Genomic DNA, 18,615 nt, shown 5'->3' with positions numbered 1-18,615 from the left:
AACCAATGACAGCGAACATTGCTACGCAGCCAATGACGAACATGCACACTGATTGACTCAAAGTCACCGATTACCACAATCAAATGGCAGGTGAGTTAGGATGAGTTATGAGTGATAAAACTGTCGCGTTTAGCACATTTGTATCTTTGAAACGGAATAAATTACAACGGTTAGTGGTTAAAATTTGCTCAAATAATCAACTGCTAGCCTCGTTTTATCTAAAAGGTCTCAGTTGTCGACATTTAAAGCTACGACAACTTCACACCGAAATAAAACGACTTCTGACGTAAGAGTAGCCAAATTTACCGCATTTACTCCAAGGAATGTGAGTAAATATTCAATTGTTCACAGGAAGAAAATAAGTTTTACCTATTTTACTTCGCTGTCAAATTGAAAGGGCTTGTCAAAAAGACGACGTGACCTTACTGTTACATTTTCTGCCCAACCCTAAAGAAAATCGCTTCTAATGTTAGATTTTCGTCACCATTTTCCTCGCCGTTTTGAAATAATCACAATAACAATATTATTATGTTATGTATGACTTCAATGTATGAGCGGTGTACCTCTGTTTATCTCTAAACTTGCATGTTGTGGGTTCAATCTCCATCCCTGGCGACCATGTCGACAACAGTCATTCTATCTATTATTATATCTCTTCTGACCCCAAACATGCTTGAACAGTTTTTCCATCATGGAAATACAAATTAAAGTAACAATTGTTTTCCTGTCCCAGGTACCCAAGATGTACATGGCGACCAGACGATTTAACATGTGCGGTATCAGTGAAATCCCAGCTTTGTCCGCCAGAGGGCGCTATGAACGTCTCAATGGTTCAGCAGGAGCCCTCGCCAGTCGTGCTGTCAAACTGTACACAGAACAATTTACAGGTAAACAACAGCTGTATTATTCTCCGATTGGCAGGAATGTTTCCACATGAAATATTCACTGATCAAATTCGACCCACGTTTCCATTCAAAGGCAGCCAATTCAGGAATGGGTCAGAGGAAATGTAAATTTTGGTGATGCAAGTTGAAAAGCGTGATATTTCTTGGTGGTTACATCATGTTACATATAACTGGAAAACTCTAGTGATAGTTTTCTGCATTTGCAAATTTACACACCCAAGAAGCATCAAAGGCCATCAGTCAGGTCCTAATAATTACCTTAGCATCTATTCAAATTTCAGTATGCCCAGCTACAATCAGTAACTTTGCGTTACCCTACCATTCTCCCGACCATGTTTAAAGTTCTCCCATTCTGACCCGTTTGCAATAAAAGCAGGACAGTCCCCGAGGTCTTGTCGATACATAATTAAAAACAGGATACAGGCGGTCGGCCTCCCCGCGCCGTGCTCCATATAACATATGTCCAAACCATCAAGTGGGCCTTTTGTTCAACGCCGGATCGCACGTAGCGTTAGCACTCGTTCAAATCGGCGTCCGTCATTCCATTTAAAGCCTAAAGGCGAAATAACGGTGACTGATTATGTTTCACAGACCGTCTGGGATGGATTTCGCGTGACCAGCTTGTCAGTTCCACTGATTCATCCTCCACCTGGACTGTGAGCTTTAGTGCACGATGGAGCAACCTAGCCGCTAACTGCGTCTGAGGATTTCAAACAATTAATGAAAACGTGTAACTTAAACGGAGGTTGTAAAAGTGGAACAAATAGTGATTACATGGGTCTAAATAAAGGCTTGTGGCAGTAGAGCTAATAAAAGACACCAAATAAGGGCGCTTTATAAACATGTAGTAACAATGATCACTGGGCTAATGAAACTTAATCTGTCTGGAAGTCCTGACCTCATTTGATGCTTTATTAGCAATATTGATTTTTTACAATCCAGCCTCAACCCAGTTAAAGTGGGGGTGGATGTTCGCATATCAGCTTTGTCCGTACGCCAACTAACATCAACAAATCCTCCACGGACAGATTAGCACTTGTATCATTCTGGATCGTTTTGGGGGTTGGATCTTTCTCATCTCAAGAGATTAAAATTCACACTCAAAACCGGATTTCACTCGTAAGTATGATTTTGACTGATAATCTGATTGTGATAATCCCAATCTTGATGCGTGTCATAATCCATGGCTAGACATCTGACCAATAAGCACTCATTTTTCATTTAGCAGGCGCTAACTACAACGATATGTTTTTACAGCTAAAGGCCTAAAGGCAAACCTCCCCAGCTTCAAATCACATGACCTTCTTAAAAAGTGTCTTGCTATTGTTGGCTAGTCAAGTAATGAATACAAAGTGGAGGTGCCCAGCAACTGCTTTATTTATTGTTTTTGCAGAGCGTTTGGTTACATTCCGCTCACCTCCCGCCAATAATTCCTTCTGATGGAGAGGCGTACGTTGTTTAAGCTAACACCAGACGTGTTTATGCGCCGAGGCCTCCGGTAGCCCGACTAGTGTGACATCACCCGAAATCCCCCCCAGCTGCTTGGCAGAGGCGTCCCGTCCTTGCAGCTGCTAACGTTAAACACCCCAATAGTTCTTTTTTTTTTTTTTTCTCTCTCGTACGTCTGTTAAGTTCTTCTTGTGGGTTGTCGGCTAAATCCAATCCGTTGAATCCCATTTGTCTTTTTTTGTTTTGTTTTTCTTTGCCTCTAACGGAGCTTTCCAAATTTCCATGAACTCCTGCAGTAAACATTTGCTTGTAGGTTGCACGGTAATGTCGAGTTAATTTATGATGGCATTGTGGAAGAACATCACGCACACAATTGAACTGAAGTGAAATTCGGTTGGAAAAAAAGAAAATCAATTTCAAGTCTTATGTTTGCGGCTTTGCGCTGCAACTCCAGCGGATCGTGTCTGACTGCGAAAAACATTTGCCCTCCATAAATCGTCCCTCACCGTGTTAGCGTTAGCATTTGTCCTCACTCATCCTTGGTATATTTCTCCCCACACCCACCCCACAAATATTTTAATTTGACAAACGGTGGACCCCACACAACAATCACTTGACGCTCCCGCTCAAAATTTTCCAAGTCCGCTTCCAAGTCAGACCGCAGGTTTTTACAGCTGCTGGCTGAAAAGTGCTGAGTCGCCACTAACCTGGGCCAGCCGGAGTAGTCGCCACGCTGGCCGGCCCAGCCGGACGTCTCCCCTGGCGACGTCAGCTGGATTGAATGAGGCGAGCATCAGGGGGAACGTTGCAGTTATAATTCATCCGTGACACTTGTCAGCTGGATGTTATTACTTGGAAAGGAAATGGTGGGGGCCGCGGTCCAGACCAACCCGCGATACGTGAAATTCTGAGACGACAATGTAAAAAAAATTAAATAAAAATCCTCTATAAATAAATACAGTTGGTTCAGTGACAGTTTTCGAGGCCCGTTAAACTCTCGGGCCACGGGGTCGGCACCAGTGCGCCTCGGATGTTTAATGATCTGTCAATGGAAAATCCCCGTCACTAAGATCAATACGACATTTCATTTTTATACAGAATTCAATCTTGTTGAGGAACGTTCGCTTTGCCAAGCTCTTAAACAAACACTTTGCAGCCCAGAGCCATCGTTCGTGTCTGCGACGGATTCTTCCTCATATCTTTAAACACAAAAGAGATCCATATTAGTTCATGTTTGTGCCTCTGCTTCTGCTCAGTGTTTACGCCTCGCTGCCAGCCATGTGGAAAAAGAAAAATTGAATGCCACGCAATTTAACAATTTCCCTTGTGTCATTGTTACGCTCTCATTCTCAGTTGTAATATTTTAGCCCCATAGATGATGTCAAAGTCAATTAAATCAATAAACGATTGATTTGTGGCGTGTCAGTTGCAAAGAGCGTGTTTGTGTGTGTGTGTGGCCTCCGGGCCTTTTTGTGGCGGCTGCATAATGAAAGAGAATCTTAGTAAATATTTCAACAAAGTCCAGATGGAAAAGCCAATGCCTAAATGAGTGCTCCATAGATTATTTGTGTCACTGCTGTGCTTCGTCACTGGAGTCGAAGTAGCGATACCTGACAAAAGTATTTGTAGCTTGCGCCTTGCCAATACTATTTATGTAAGCTCCAGTGGTTTTAAGAGCCCAGCTTGATGTCCGTGACTCACCTTTGCCAAAGCATGAGCTCATCTCTCGTCACCGCCCGTTGTTGTTGCTCAGCTTGAAGTAGTCGGAACGGCCTCACAGCGGTGACCTTTGACCTGTCGGGGCGGCGTTTGGGGCCGCTCTGGCTTCATCTCTCTTGTGCTTTATGGCCCAAGGGGGACTGAGACCAAAAGGTCTCTTTGTTACGCTGCCACGGCTACTGCAACTTTGAATCACTCGCTTGCTTATTGTTTTGGTAATTAAATATTTGGGGGCGTTTTTGTTTCATATATTTTTTACATATTTGACTTGTGCTTCTCAAGTCGGCCTTTTTTTTTTTTTTTTCTTGCTTCAGGCTACGTGGTGCTTTAAAGTAGCGTGTGACCCGTTTGCCTGCTTGGGCTGGCGTCACCAGAGCCCGCGGAGAACATTTGACTTGATGAACGGTGACGTACAGTGACAGCAAATTTAGGTTGCCTCAACTCGCATGCGGCTTTTTCTTTTCTTTTTTTTTTTGCTGTGAAAGCTAATAAAATCCAGACATGTTGTTTGCTTTGCGTTTGTTGGCCCTCCTGCAATGAAAAGTGACAAATCCACTTAATCTGCTCTTTCCTACCGATTTAAAAGTCTGGTGATCAAATGAGGATTTTCCCAGAGGGGTGTCTTCTGTGCAAATGCAAAGCAGATGCATTAAAAACATTGATGCTAATTGTTGGTGCTAATCGCATTAAGATGAACAACATGGCGGCAGCTGGTGGGTCTCAATTGGAGGCTCCCTTGTGGAACCTAGTACAGTAAGTCTTTTGCCCTGAACAAATTTCATCAAATTATCTTCAACCAAGTGAGCAGTGTGTGTTTTAGACATTTTTGACAGTAGCAAAAGGCAGTCTACGGCCCACCAGCCATACTTTGCCCACCACGCTTCATCTGGGGTCGACAGGACACGGCGAGTGAAGATCCTGGGTGTGGAGTTAATGTGTCGGATGCGGAACAAGCGAAATCTGACATCACTCTCCCGCCATTCTTGTGTTTTCCCCCTCTCGACCGCAAGCGCTGCTCGCTCTCTCACGATTTCCCAGGAACGCTGCGGTGTAGTCGCTAAGCGAGGAGACCAGCGAATGGCGCTATTAAAGCTCGGAGTGTGGAGCCACTCATCATTTATTTACCGTAGTCTGTAACGAGACAAAGAACAACCGGCAAAGCATCCAAAGTGCATCGAGGATGATGTTCTGAACACGTCCCAGCTTCAGTGGGGAGGGGAGGGGGGGGACGCTTGAAGTGTGGAGGCAGCGGCGCTCTGACCTCACTTTTGAAAGACACTCACTCCCACTCTCTCGCCTCTCTCTAGAATTTCTGCATCCCGCTCTCAGTGGCAAAGCAGCCGAGCGGCAACAGCGAGGAGCTGACACCTTGCCGCGGAGGGACCATCATGCTGTCATCGTCGTCCGTCCACGTGTGAGGGAGACTTTAGCGCCAGGGACAAAAAGGCTGCACGGTAGGACAGCAACCATTTCATGAACACCTCATCTGGAAATGTGTGTTTTGAAATGAATTGAATTTTTCAAAATTGAATGAATAAATATGTGAAATATCGTTTTACAACTTGATTTTCCATAGAGCAATGCATTTTTTTTTTTGCTTTAAAGAACACCATTTAATTTGCAGTGCAGCAATTCTTTATACAAACATGATTATGATATCTCTCTCAAGTCTCTATGAAACTTTCAAACAAATTATAATGATTTATTTTTTTAAAAAAACAAAATAAAGGTAAATCTGCTTTAGGTAAACGTGCGTCTATGCTTCGGAATACAATGTTCTACTGAGTGCTTTTTAGCCAATTAAACGGTTTTGTTATGGTCCAGAATTTATTACTATTTGACTACATTTAGCAGGAAACGGAGAAATGTGTTAATGAGCTCTTGCGCTGCCTCACTGAATGGCATTCGAACGACTTCCAGATGCAATTCGGCCGATTGGCAATCACAAGCTCTTTGTCACTTTTTAAAAACGGGAGATCGGATGCAGATGGCGGATGGGGCGAGTCGCACCGTTTGCCGGCTCCAACATTCCCGGCATCTCCTTTCCAGGCTGGAAAGTTCTCGTCCGTCTGCCAGAGTGTGGGAAGCGACGGCAATCTCTGGATTGTAGCTTACTGAAGTCGAGCAGCCGCGTGTCTGCTTTTCATGCATCGTTAGCCTCGTGGATTTGCCATTTCAGCGTTCGCCAGTCCGAATTTTCAGCACCAGCCAGCACCTGACTGGACTTTGACCGCACTGTCGCCGTCATAGGGTGGGTTCATCCCACTAAATTTGTTAGTCACAGAGAGGTTCAAGGCAGCGATGGGGTGAAAGGCCAAGACAATAAAATCCAGAGAGGCCCCGGCCGCATACCTGCGCCTCGGCTACGACTGTTTGGAAGAAATTACCAAAGGGGAGCGCTGACAGGCAGTGCGGCAGTCCGAGACGCCTGAAGATGGTTTGATGCTCTTTCAGAAACGATTATTTTGTGGCTGGATTTGGCTAGAAAAATGTTCTTGACCACCCATTTTCTTTTTTCAAATTCAGCCTGCTTTTCCATTCCAGATCGATCTACGTGAAGGTGAAGCATCATGGTCCCAAGAGTTCACATGTTCTGCCTCCTCGTGAGCGCCTTGCTCAGCTTCTCGTCCGCCGGCCTGGTGACAAAAATACTTCGGCATCGCCGCCACTTGCCTCAGGAGAACAACGTCACCTCATCTGGTGCGGACCGCCAGCCGGTGGTCTTTAACCATGTTTACAACATCAACGTCCCTGCTGGCCACCTGTGCTCTGTCGACCTGGACGCCACGGAGAGCGCAGCGCCTACGGAAACGGACGTCACCTCCGGCCGCTACCTTCCCGCCGACGGGGAGAGCCAGATCGTCTTCACCCACCGCATCAACATACCTCGCGGGGCCTGCGGCTGCGCCGCCGACCTGCCGCGAGTCCGAGACCTGCTGAGCCGCATCGAGATGCTGGAGGGCGAAGTGTCGGCGTTGAGGAGCCGGTGCGGGGGCGGCGCCAGTGTCTGCTGCGAAGCCCAGGCAGCAAGGAACGCGAGGAGCGGTCCGCTGTGCGGTGGCCACGGAAACTACAGCGCCGAGACGTGCCGATGCACGTGCGAGCCCGGCTGGAAGGGCAGCGACTGCACCGACGTGGAGTGCCCTGAAAACTGCGAAGACCACGGCCATTGTGAGGACGGCAAGTGTGTCTGCGACGAGCCCTGGACCGGTTCCGACTGCTCCGAGCCGCTCTGCCTCAACGATTGCCTGGGTCACGGGCTGTGCGTCAACGGAAGCTGCCGCTGCGAGCCCGGATTTTCCGGCGAGGACTGCGGACAGCTCCGCTGTCCCGCCGACTGCCACGGTAACGGCATCTGCGTGGATGGCCGTTGCGCATGCGCGGCGGGTTACGGCGGCGACGACTGCGCCCGCTTGGCTTGCCTCAACGACTGCAACAATCGAGGCGCCTGCGTCAACGGAATGTGCGTCTGCGACGCCGCCTACCGAGGCGACGACTGCGCCCGCTTGGCGTGTCCCGACGACTGCAACGGCCGAGGCCAGTGCGTCGACGGGCGCTGCGCCTGCGACCTCGGCTTCCGAGGAGACAACTGCGGCGAGCTTTCCTGTCCCAACGATTGCCTGCAGAGGGGGCGCTGCGTTAACGGGCAGTGCGTGTGCGACGAAGGCTTCGGCGGCGAGGACTGCGGCGTCAAAACCTGCCCGGCCGACTGCTACGGTCGCGGGGACTGCGTGGAGGGCCGCTGCGCGTGCCACGCCGGCTTCACCGGCGACGACTGCGCCCTGCTGAGCTGCCCCCGCAACTGCCGCAATCGCGGGCGCTGCCTGGACGGACAGTGCGTGTGCGACGAAGGCTTTGCCGGCGACGACTGCGGTCGTAAGGCTTGCCCCAACGACTGCCTGGCTCGAGGCCACTGCCGCGACGGCGCGTGCGTCTGTCAAGACGGCTACTCGGGCCGCGACTGCTCCCGGCTCACCTGTCCGGAGAAGTGCAACGGCAGGGGGCGCTGCGTCAAGGGCAAGTGCCAGTGCGAAAGCGGGTACGAAGGGGTAAGCTGTGCAGAGAGGAGCTGCCTCAACGGCTGCCACAACAGAGGAGTCTGTGTCCAGGGTCAGTGCATCTGCGACGAAGGCTACATCGGAGAAGACTGCTCTGAAGGTAACCAAGGTTTCGTGTGTTCCTTTTATTGTCACATTCCCATATGTAGGTAGGCACTTTTTTTTCTTTTCTCCACATTCCGTAATTTATTGCAAATCACTTTACGGCTCCTTGAAGCCACTTTCATAACCACTGCTTTAAATTGTCTTGCCTAATATATGGTTGGAAGTCTTTTTAAAATTGCTCCCCCCAAATATATTCTTGTGAGCACTTTTTTTTTTTTTTATCTCTTTCACTACTTCCAGATGTTTCTCTGGAGCTTGCATTAGCTTGTGCGCACTGGACCATGAGAACCCTTTTTTTTTTTCTTCCCCTCTTCCTCCCAGTGTCGCGTCCTAAGAATCTCACCGTGGGTGAAGTCACCACGGAGACGGTGGACTTATCCTGGATCAACGACATGCTGGTGACCCAATACCTGGTCACGTATGTGCCCACCCAACCCGGCGGGCTCCTTTTGAACTTGACCGTGCCCGGAGACAAAAGCACGGCCACGCTCAAAGAGCTGGAGCCGGGTTTGGAGTACAGCATCAAGGTCTACGCCATTCTGAGCAACGAGACGAGTGTGCCGGTTAGCGCCAGCGTGGCCACAGGTACCCAAAAGCTATTATGTGGAAAAACAAAAAGACCAGTTCCCATCAATTCAACTTATTCTAAATTTAGCCTGTTCAGCTCATTTAGGAAAATTCCCAAATGTTTTTCCGTTTGAATCTTCGCAGCTCTTCCGAAACCAAAAGCTTTGAGATTCAAGTCTGTGAACGAGACCTCCGTCGAGCTGGTGTGGGAGCAGCTCAACTTTCCCTTCGATGGCTGGGAGATCCACTTCCGCAACATGGTGGGTTTCCTTTGAAAGCTTTCCCGGGATTTTATGAGTGTGAGGTGCTAAAGCGGGCCCTTTTCATGGAAATCTTTGCTCAGCGCAATATGCATTTGATTTAGTCGCCAGGGTTTCTTTGAACATGTGGAAAATGATTTCTCATTCACTTGTCTGATTTGTGCTTGTTTTTGGGTGTTCTTTCTTTTTTAAGAAAGAAGAAAATGGAAAGGTGGTGAGCACAGTTCCCTCATCTCAAAACCGCTTCCTCCAGTCTGGCCTGGGGCCGGGTCAGGACTACGAGGTGTCCATCAGCGTTATAAAAAACAACACCAGGGGTCCACCGGCGATCCAACGAGTCACAACCAGTGAGTTATTTTTCTACTTTTTTAATTTGGGGAATTAGCTCCGTGACATTTGAACTTCCTGAATATTCCCCGGAGCATTCCGAAATAACTTCAAGCTCACGCCTGAGCTCAAGTCTGTCGTCAGACCTTTGTCTGGAACTGTGTCTTTTGGATTCCATTTTGTCAACTTTGAACAAAGTGTTTGCCTTGGCTCTTTAAAGTCTTGACTCAGTCTCAACCCCCCTTCAAAGTGTTGACCTCGCCCGACGGTCTCTGATGACGCGACTCTTCCCGTCTGCAGACATTGACGCCCCGCAGCGGCTCCAAGTGTTGGACGTGAGCGACTCCTCGGCGCTGATCGGCTGGTCTGAGCCCGCGGCGCCGACGGACCGGGTGACGCTGCTTTACAAGCCCAGCCGAGCCTCCTCCGAGGGCGCCGAGGTGGAGATCTTCCCGCCGGACAAGCAGCACAGCCTGGAAGGCCTGAAGCCCGACACGGAGTACACGGTGTCACTGGTGGCCCGCAGAAAAAATGTCAGCAGTGAGCCGGCCACCGTCACCTTTACCACAGGTGGGCTCCATCCCGAAGTTTCGCTTCCGTGCTACTCGGATGACTAACGTGAGGGTGCGGTATGGCGTGAAGCTCTGGACGCCCCCCGGGAGTTGCTGGCCGTGCTGCAGACAGAAAACAGCATCACCCTGACGTGGCGCAACAATCTGGCCGACGTGGACAACTATCGTGTGAAATACAGCCCGCTGTCTGGCGCTGCCCACGGCGAGGAAGTGTTCCCGCGAGGACCGGGACAAAGCACCACGGCCACAATCACGGGTAAGTGTAGAGGGGAGGCCAACACTTTTTTATTTATTTTTTGTTCACCTCTGGTGGCTGCCTAGGGCTAAAGCCAGGGACCGAGTACGGGATTGGCGTGACCAGCGTGAAGAATGAGCGGGAGAGCCTCCCAACCACCATAAACGCAGCGACGGGTGAGTGACATCATGATCCTGACGAAAAATCAGATTCATGACCGATGGTTTCCTTTCAGATCTGGACCCTCCCCAAGGTCTGGAGCAAGCCGAGTCTACGGAGACGTCCATCCGCATCAGATGGGAGAAGCCGCACGCCAAGGTGTCCCGATACCGGCTGGTGTACGTCTCCAGAGACGGACAAGTGGAGGAGGCGGAGATCCCCGCCTCGGAGACGACCTTCGTCTTGCCCGACCTAACGCCAGCAACGAGTTACACCGTCACCTTGACGGCCGAACGAGGCCACAGGATGAGCTCGCCGGTCACTCTGGTGGCATCCACAGGTACCGGGGGGGGGCACCGTAACCCATTGATTTCCTCACAGGTACTCTTGGAGCCCTTTGAACTTGGGGGGAGAAACATTTCTAGCCATGATTTGAATTCGTAAAACTTGAATGGAGGTCACTGAATGGATTGTTCATCCCTGGTCGAGGCTCCCAAGAAGTCAACTCAAGCGTGCAAAAATTGCAGTGATTGTGGTTTTGTTGGCCAGCAGAGGCAGCCAGGCCCTCAGCGGGGCCCTCAGCGGGGCCCTCAGCGGGGCCCTCAGCGGGGCCCTCAGCGAGGCCCTCAGCGATCCCTTCAGCGATCCCTTCAGCGGGCCCCTCAGCGGGGCCCTCAGCGAGGCCCTCCGTGGCCAACCTCACCTTCTCCGACATAACCTGGGACGGCTTCACGGCCTCCTGGAGCCCCTCGGGCGGCGACTTCGACAGCTTTGTGGTGGAGGTAACAAACTTGGACGATATGGCGCAGAGCCAGAACCTGAGCGTGTCGGGCGGCGCGCTCAGCCTGGGGCTGTGGGGCCTGAACGCCAACACCACCTACATGGTGGTCCTGTACCCCCTCTACCGGGACACCTTTCTGGAGCCCGTGTACGGCCAAGCCACCACAGGTACCAGGTCCATTCCCGTGCCTTGCCACGCTCGCTTTTTATTCCCCTAACAAATTGCTCAATGATGTCATCAACATTCACGAAGCTTGGAATGAGCGTCAGTGCATGGCGATCATCGCGAGCATGCCCCTCAAGAGAAAGGAAGATATGCTTGCCTTTGAGAAATGTCAGCTCAAAGCGAAGTCTCGCTAACTATTTGCTGAGCTGCTCAAACAGCTTTGACCGATTTTCCTTCCAACTTTGTCTTTTGTTGTGCCGCATGCCGCGCATACATGGCCCTAACCTCATTGGATCACGCGTCTGCCTAACCACAACCGCAGAGAGAAAGCCCAGAGCGTCCCATTCTTCGATCAAAGTGCATGACGCTCAGCCCCGCCCCCTGCATCGACACGCCGCGAGGACTGCCAAAGCAAATCGATCTCGTTTCTCAAAAGCATCTTGTCGCAATCGTTTGAACAACTCGAGAGCATGATTGGTTCAGTCGACTTTTGCTAAGCCGCACCCCCTTGGAAACGGAGACCATTGCAACGTGACAAAGAACAGAAATCCAAAACTAACCAAAGCTGGATCAAATGTTGATCTAACGACGCTTTCTCCCTTCAGCGTCTCAGCCGTCGCTCGGTGAAATTAACGTGTCCAACGTGACGTCCGAGAGCTTCTCGGTGGTCTGGAACCACACCGAGGGCCCCTTGGACGGCTTTGTCCTGGAGATTATTGACTCCGATTGGCTGATGAAGCCGAGGGAGTACAACCTGTCCCGCTTCGCAACGGCACATCAGGTGTCGGGGCTGCGGCCCGCCTCGGACTATGTAACCTTCCTCTACGGGACGTACAAAGGAGCCCGAACGAGCGCTGTCAGTGTCGTTGCGACCACAGGTATCTTTTAAAATAATCGCCAGTGAGATTTTCGAAGACAGAAATAGTGCTGTCGTCCCTGCGAAGGATCTCGTACGCTTCAAATCAATCGTCTTCCTGACTTCTGGGCTTGCATCGTATTGCTGACATCAGCAGTTTCTGGGTCGCGTGAGAAAGTCCTTTGACGGCCTTGCAGGGACGACATCACAGTGATGTAAATAAAAAAAAATAAAAAATTTTAGTTTAACAAGCATCTCCTGTATATCTCTTTCTCCCCTCTCGTAGCGGAAGAGCCAGATTTGTCCCAGCTAGTTGTCGCTAACGTTACCTCAGACCGAGTGTCTCTGACGTGGCGGGCGGCTGCCAAGACGTTTGATAACTTTGTCGTAGAAGTCAGAGAGTCTGCTTTACCCTCGCAGGCCATGGGTCAGGTTCTGCCGGGCCACGCGCGCTCCACGCTCATGGCCGGCCTTAAAGCCCGTACACATTACAATATAAAGCTGTACGCCAGCACCGGCGGCAGCAACACGCCGCCCCTATTCGCCGAGGCCACGACAGGTAGGCCCCTCCCACCCCCGCCACCACCACCGAGCCGCCCCTCAACCGCCATCTTCTTCTTTGTGTTCAGAGGACGCCCCCGTGTTGGGGCCGGTGAGCGCGCTGTCTAGCGGTCCGCATAACCTCAGCGTGAGCTGGACCATCGCGTCCGGCCACTTTGACGGCTTTGTTGTCCGTGTCGGTGACGCCGAGCAACAGTCTGAGGCGCGAGAGTTCAGTTTGCCCGGCCACGCCACAAACCTTACCGTCTCTGACCTGATGGACGCCACGAGCTATAACGTGGAAGTTTACGGCTTTTCCCACGGCCGCCGCACTCCCTCCACGCTTGTCCACGCCGTCACAGGTACCCTCCGGCTTCACACCTTGCATGAAACCAAAATCCACAAAATCAGAGAGAACCAGAACAGGCCTTTCCCAAGACGACTTAAGTGACAAAAACAACCTCCTCGCACCTCCCTCCAGCACCTTTACCCAAAGTGGAAAACCTGACCATTTCCAACGTCACCCCCTTCGGCTTCCGTGCGTCGTGGAGCGTGAAGCAGCGGCAGCCGCGGGAAGACTCGGCGTGGTCCTCCTCCGGGGCTTTCAGCCACTTTAACCTAGTGGTGACTGACTCGGGATGGCTTCTGGAGCCTCAGGAGTTCAAGGTTCCGGGAAACCAGAGCCACCTGGACGTCGGGGGGCTCATCACCGGGATAGGCTATGAGGTCAGGCTGACGGGCGTGTCAAAGGCGGGGCTCCTCTCTCGGCCCCTCACCGCGCTTGCCCTCACAGGTACCAACCGCAGGGAAAGCAACTCCCTTGACTTCAAGTTCTGTGACCTCTGAGTCGTTGCTTGCTCGGTTTTTGTTTCTTTGTTTCAAGCTCGCCACACGGCAACGCCTCCGTTGATTTATTTGTTTTGAAGTCATGGAAGACGCCGGTCACTGGGCTCTGCCATGTTGCCATGTTTTGCTGCTGAGTTTTCTTCATATTGCCGCCCGACCTGATTGATGACGAAGACTGGTTTCCGCTTGTCATTTGCTTTCAAGCGTCTATGACGCGGTCTTGGCAGGAGCAGGCATTGTGGCGCTCCTGTCCCCTTTTTTTTTTTTTCCTTTCCCCCCCCCAAATCAAATGCGAGCCAGCTCGTTGGTTTGCCTGCGTATTTGACAGCGTGTTTTCCTTCCGATGGTTTGAAAGGGACACTTGTGCTTCTATTCTCGGCATCAGCGTACGATGGGAGCTGGAGCTTGTTCCATTCTACTAACCCGGGGCTATCATTGAACCTGAGCTACAATTGGATGTAGCAAAAAATATCGAACCTCTGAAATCGAATAAAAGGAGCCAAACTGTCAGAGGAAGGAAAACATTGAGCATGACGTTTGCCTCAATCTCTTTCATTCTCTTTGAATGCGCTGCAAGCGTGTCTGGCGAGAGGGAGGACGCATGGCACCAAACTGGGTTCCTCCCGTCTAAAAATGACTCCATTGAAACTCTCGGACAAGCTTTTTTGTCCCTTCCATTTTTCCTTACTTCCGCTCGGACTAACTTGCACTTGCATCCCTCCGGTGACCTCCGAGGAACCTTCTAATGTGTCTGTCTGAAGATCCCCAGTGGATGAACCAACCAACCAACCAACTTTCCTTTCCGGCCCAGAGGCAGAACCCGAGGTGGAGCACCTCTTTGTCTCCGACATCACGGCCGACAGTTTCCGCGTGTCGTGGGCGGCGGACGAAGACCTCTTTGACAGATTTGTCATCAAACTACGGGACAGCAAAAGATTGGCCCGTCCTCAGGAGCACATTGTCCACGGTGCTGAGCGGACCAGGCTAATCACTGGACTCATGGCAGGCACAGAGTACGAAATTGAACTTTATGGCCTTTCTTTGGACCACCGCTCCCAACCGATCATTGGGGTTGCTCAGACAGGTACCCGACCGGAAATACACACCTCTCAAAACTGGATCTGCTGATCCACACTAACCCCTTGAACCTGGATCTGCGTTTTGTATACTAAACTCTCAGACCTCCCAGAACTGGATCTGTTACCTCTGGAACCTCTCAAAAATGATTCAAACTAACTCCTTGATGCCCTCAGAACTGGAACTGTTTTTTTCTCTACTAACCTCTGCTTAGAACTGGATCCAATGGTTTTATCATCAGCCTCTGGAACCTCATTGTTATAACTAACCTCGAAACTTGTTCCAATGCCTTATTTGAACTTTTCGGGACATCTCAGAACTGGATGGTTTGTACTAAACTCCGGAACCCTTCCAAACCAGATCCACTGCTCGTCTACTAATCTTTCGGAATCCTCTGGTTTTCTGCTAACCTCTGGATCAAGTTACCAATCGGTTTTCTTTGGCGGAGGCTTGCTGAGCCCGGACCACTTTGAGTCCTTGGACTTTTTCTCAAGTCCTTTTAACTCCTTTTCCCTCCACCAGGCCTGACTACTCCAAAGGGCCTTCGTTTCTCCGACGTGACCGACTCGTCAGCCGTGGTCCACTGGTCCACGCCTCAGTCCGCCGTCGACAATTATCATATCACCTACACGCCATTTGAAGGAGGTGAGGCTCGTGAGTCTCGGACGGGGATGAGGCCTCGAGTCCTAATCCTTTCTTGTCCGCAGGTAACCCGATGAGCGTAACTGTGGACGGCGGGGTGCTGCAGGCTCTCCTGCCCAACATGAGTCCCGGCAGGATGTACCAGGTGACCATCAGCGCGGTGAAGGGCCTGGAGGAGAGCGAGCCGAGCGGCGACGTCGTAACCACTGGTTAGTCCACGCGGCCCTCGGGCCCCTGAGAAGATCTTCCAATGAGACCGTTGCTATGGATTACCCCGACAGCTTTGGACCGACCTCAAAGTCTGACGGCGCTTGACATCACAGACAGCTCGGCCCGGTTGCTCTGGGAACCCCCCGTGGCTGCGGTGGACGGATACGTGATAACGTACAATTCCGAGTCAGGTTTGTCTGTTGTGCCGCTCGACTTGAAAATGTCTCCGTGTTGATTTGTGGATCTGTGCCCATCAGTGGCCCCGATCGTGGAGCGCGTTTCTGGAACCGAGTTGCAGATAGGCTCGCTGCTTCCAGGCACTCTCTACTCAGTGGAACTGTTCGCCACCAGGGAGGCGCAGATGAGCGCGTCTGTGCTGACGCAATTCACCACCAGTAGGCTCGGATGGAAATCCAATCAATCTTGTTGCAACGTTGCTAACCCAGATTTGTTCCCAGAGGTGGACCCCCCTCGAGATCTGGTGGCCGTCAACATTCAAACGGACAGCGCCACTCTGACATGGAGACCCCCGCAAACCGCCATTAGCGGTTACTCGCTCACCTTCTCCGCAGCAGATGGCACCACCCGGGTATGCCGCAAGTGCCACACGTAGCCAACTTACCGCTAATCATTTGTCGCAAATGATTTTGTAGGAAGTCATGCTGAGTTCCACCGCCTCTTCGTACAACATGGCCCAGCTGGCCAGGTCCACAGAGTACACGGTACACCTGCAAGCCATCGCCACAGCTGGGCGGAGCCAACACGGGACCACAGTCTTTAGCACAGGTCTTCGCCAACACGATCCCAAAGTTCTGTCAGTGCTGCATTCTGGTGGAAAACTGTTTCATATGTTTTTCCAGTGGGCCATCAGCATGATTACCCCAAAGACTGCGCTGAGCTCTTCCAGAACGGGGAAAACACGTCTGGCGTGTATGCCATCTACGTGGCCGGCGTCAAGAGCCAGCTCATCCAGGTCTATTGCGACATGGAGACGGATGGCGGCGGCTGGCTGGTGAGCATTTGAGCAGCACTGCCGCTGACTTTTTGCATTCATTTCTCTTCTCTGACAAGGAACCAAACCATGTCGCTCACTTCCACAGGTCTTCTTGAGACGGCAAAATGGAAGGCTCGAGTTCTTCAGGAACTGGAAGAACTATACCGCTGGTTTTGGGAACATGAACGACGAGTTCTGGCTGGGTACGTTTCTTCTCCCTCCGACGCGTTGAGGGTGTTACTGCTCGATGGTGTTGCCGGATCAGCTCGACCGTTGCAGGTCTGGGCAACCTTCACAAGATCACCGCCGCTGGCCAGTACGTGCTGCGCGTGGACCTGAGGCATGCCAGAGACATAGCCTACGCTCAATATGACAAGTTCTCCATTGCCGAGCCCAGAACGCGTTATAAGCTTTACATCGGCGCCTACAGTGGGACAGCAGGTAAGCTTTCTTTTTTTTTTTTTCTTCTTTTCATCAATATAAGAAGCTTACAAGTGTCTTCCCTCATCAGGTGACTCCATGACGTACCACCAGGGCCGTCCTTTCTCCACTTTCGACAACGATAATGACGTCGCCGTCACCAACTGCGCTTTGTCCTACAAGGGAGCCTTCTGGTACAAAAACTGCCATCGTGTCAACCTGATGGGGAAATATGGAGACAAAAGTCACAGTAAGGTGCGGGACACGTCAACTCGCGGAGACGTACGAGCGGTGAGCACACAAGCTCCTTAAGTTGACTAGTGATTTTGTTGTGATGGTTGCGCTCCGCAGGGCGTCAACTGGTTCCACTGGAAGGGCCACGAAACCTCCATCGAGTTTGCCGAGATGAAACTCCGACCGGCCAACTTTGGGAATCCTGAGAGCAGGAGGAAAAGATCGTAGAGTCGCACGTGAGGACTAAGCTCCTTGCCTAAAACACACACGTACACATTCAGTTCGACGCTCGGGCCCATCCCTCCAGGGACAAAGGGCTTATTTGTTCATCGTGTATTTGGTACATTATCCACATGATCATCATTGGCCTGTAATGTTAAATTTGAACCTGAACTCTGCATTAGTGATCGTTAAATTGAGCTTTATTTACTGTGTAGGAGGCACTGTAGAATGTCAGAGAAAAGTGCATGTCATTTCCATTGATAGCCACTAGGTGGCGGTGTTCACCAGTTTCTACCCTTACTTTAACTACATCGCTGATAAAGTATTCTGGTTATGTTACACACAAATAAATAAATAAATGACTGAACAGACATTTGATTGTTACCTTCAATTTGTTTTTGAGATTTTCGTGGAAACTTTGGTGCAGTGTGAGCTGAACTTTTGGATTAAGGATAAGGTTTGGGTTTAGGGTTAGCGTCCACTGGACTCTTTGTATATACCTTTTGTTGACAATTTATGAACACTTAATGTACTTTCTCTTTTCTCATTGTGAGTGAGTGAGTGAGTGAGTGAGTGAGTGAGTGAGTGAGTGAGTGAGTGAGTGAGTGAGTGAGTGAGTGAGTGAGTGAGTGAGTGAGTGAGTGAGTGAGTGAGTGAGTTGCATTTCCAGTTCATCGCGAGAACGGATCAGCGAGGGAACGAATCAGGACTTTCCCGTTCGCGAACGAGTCAATGGGTGAACTGCCTTCCTTCCTGTGCGTCAGTCAGTGAACGTGTTGTGTCTCCCTCCTGACGTGAACTTTGTAAGCCAGAATGTCGATTTACAATTTGCCAAGCAAAGAAAGAACCACTCACTGAAACACAAATTCTTTGAGGCACGTTTTCTCCAAGGTAACGGCAAACTTTATTGCTTGAAGGCATGCGTCGTTATGCAACAACGGGGAGATTATGCTTCTCTTTGGGTTAATCTTGATTTTAGAACACTTATAGAATTTTTTAATAACGTGTATGCATATATACGCCTAAATATTGTTATCCAATATATCTACTGCAATTTAACAGATTGCTGGTTTGAAATTTACTTTTGTTATTATTAAATAAACATTTATGTTAAAACTTGTATGGTGTATTATTCCTTGTTTTTATATTTGTGGTTGTGGCACTTTTCACTGTCAGTTAAGCTTTGACCATTATTAGTGGCCTGAAAATTAGGTACACTTGAAAATGGCGGTGTACCTAATGGAGCGCCTGAGTGACGTCACAGATCAACCA

The 18,615-nt window shown here is 50.4% G+C and overlaps 1 protein-coding gene and 1 long non-coding RNA gene across 6 annotated transcripts; both read left to right on the top strand.

Moving 5' to 3' along the window:
* The first annotated feature begins 3 nt into the window (after positions 1-3).
* On the top strand, positions 4-2,469 carry LOC133163875 (uncharacterized). Its single transcript, XR_009716459.1, has 3 exons — positions 4-90; positions 734-887; positions 1,497-2,469. It is a non-coding gene; the product is annotated as an uncharacterized LOC133163875 (long non-coding RNA).
* Positions 2,470-5,284: 2,815 nt separating this feature from the next.
* Positions 5,285-17,716, top strand: LOC133163727 (tenascin-like). Of its 5 annotated transcripts, none has more exons than XM_061293923.1 (26): positions 5,285-5,527; positions 6,618-8,231; positions 8,558-8,821; positions 8,948-9,063; positions 9,257-9,410; positions 9,691-9,960; positions 10,033-10,218; positions 10,284-10,373; positions 10,433-10,696; positions 10,909-11,304; positions 11,908-12,180; positions 12,445-12,717; positions 12,788-13,060; positions 13,180-13,491; positions 14,356-14,628; positions 15,144-15,266; positions 15,329-15,472; positions 15,545-15,664; positions 15,731-15,868; positions 15,932-16,062; positions 16,127-16,259; positions 16,334-16,485; positions 16,574-16,670; positions 16,747-16,908; positions 16,979-17,142; positions 17,239-17,716. In XM_061293923.1, exons 2-26 carry the CDS (start codon positions 6,644-6,646, stop codon positions 17,347-17,349), a joined length of 6,207 nt encoding a protein of 2,068 aa, XP_061149907.1. In that variant the 5' UTR covers positions 5,285-5,527; positions 6,618-6,643; the 3' UTR covers positions 17,350-17,716. The 5 variants fall into 5 exon arrangements, with proteins under 5 accessions (XP_061149907.1, XP_061149906.1, XP_061149908.1 ...); XM_061293922.1 differs by having other exon boundaries at positions 10,906-11,304; XM_061293924.1 differs by lacking the exons at positions 11,908-12,180; positions 12,445-12,717; positions 12,788-13,060; positions 13,180-13,491 and having other exon boundaries at positions 5,291-5,527; positions 10,906-11,304.
* Positions 17,717-18,615: the final 899 nt, after the last annotated feature.

This window comes from Syngnathus typhle, linkage group LG12, assembly GCF_033458585.1.
Source record: "Syngnathus typhle isolate RoL2023-S1 ecotype Sweden linkage group LG12, RoL_Styp_1.0, whole genome shotgun sequence".
Classification (NCBI taxonomy): domain Eukaryota; kingdom Metazoa; phylum Chordata; class Actinopteri; order Syngnathiformes; family Syngnathidae; genus Syngnathus; species Syngnathus typhle.
The sequence above is the reverse complement of the archived record's forward strand: the minus strand, read 5'-3'. Positions and strand labels throughout refer to the sequence as shown.

Coding starts and splice junctions, on each gene's coding strand:
- LOC133163727 (XM_061293922.1), top strand. CDS start 6,644: ATGGTCCCAAGAGTTCACATGTTCTGCCTCCTCGTGAGCGCCTTGCTC. Junction 15,267..15,328: donor CTACACGCCATTTGAAGGAG/GTGAGGCTCGTG, acceptor TCTTGTCCGCAG/GTAACCCGATGAGCGTAACT. Junction 16,909..16,978: donor CGCCTACAGTGGGACAGCAG/GTAAGCTTTCTT, acceptor TTCCCTCATCAG/GTGACTCCATGACGTACCAC.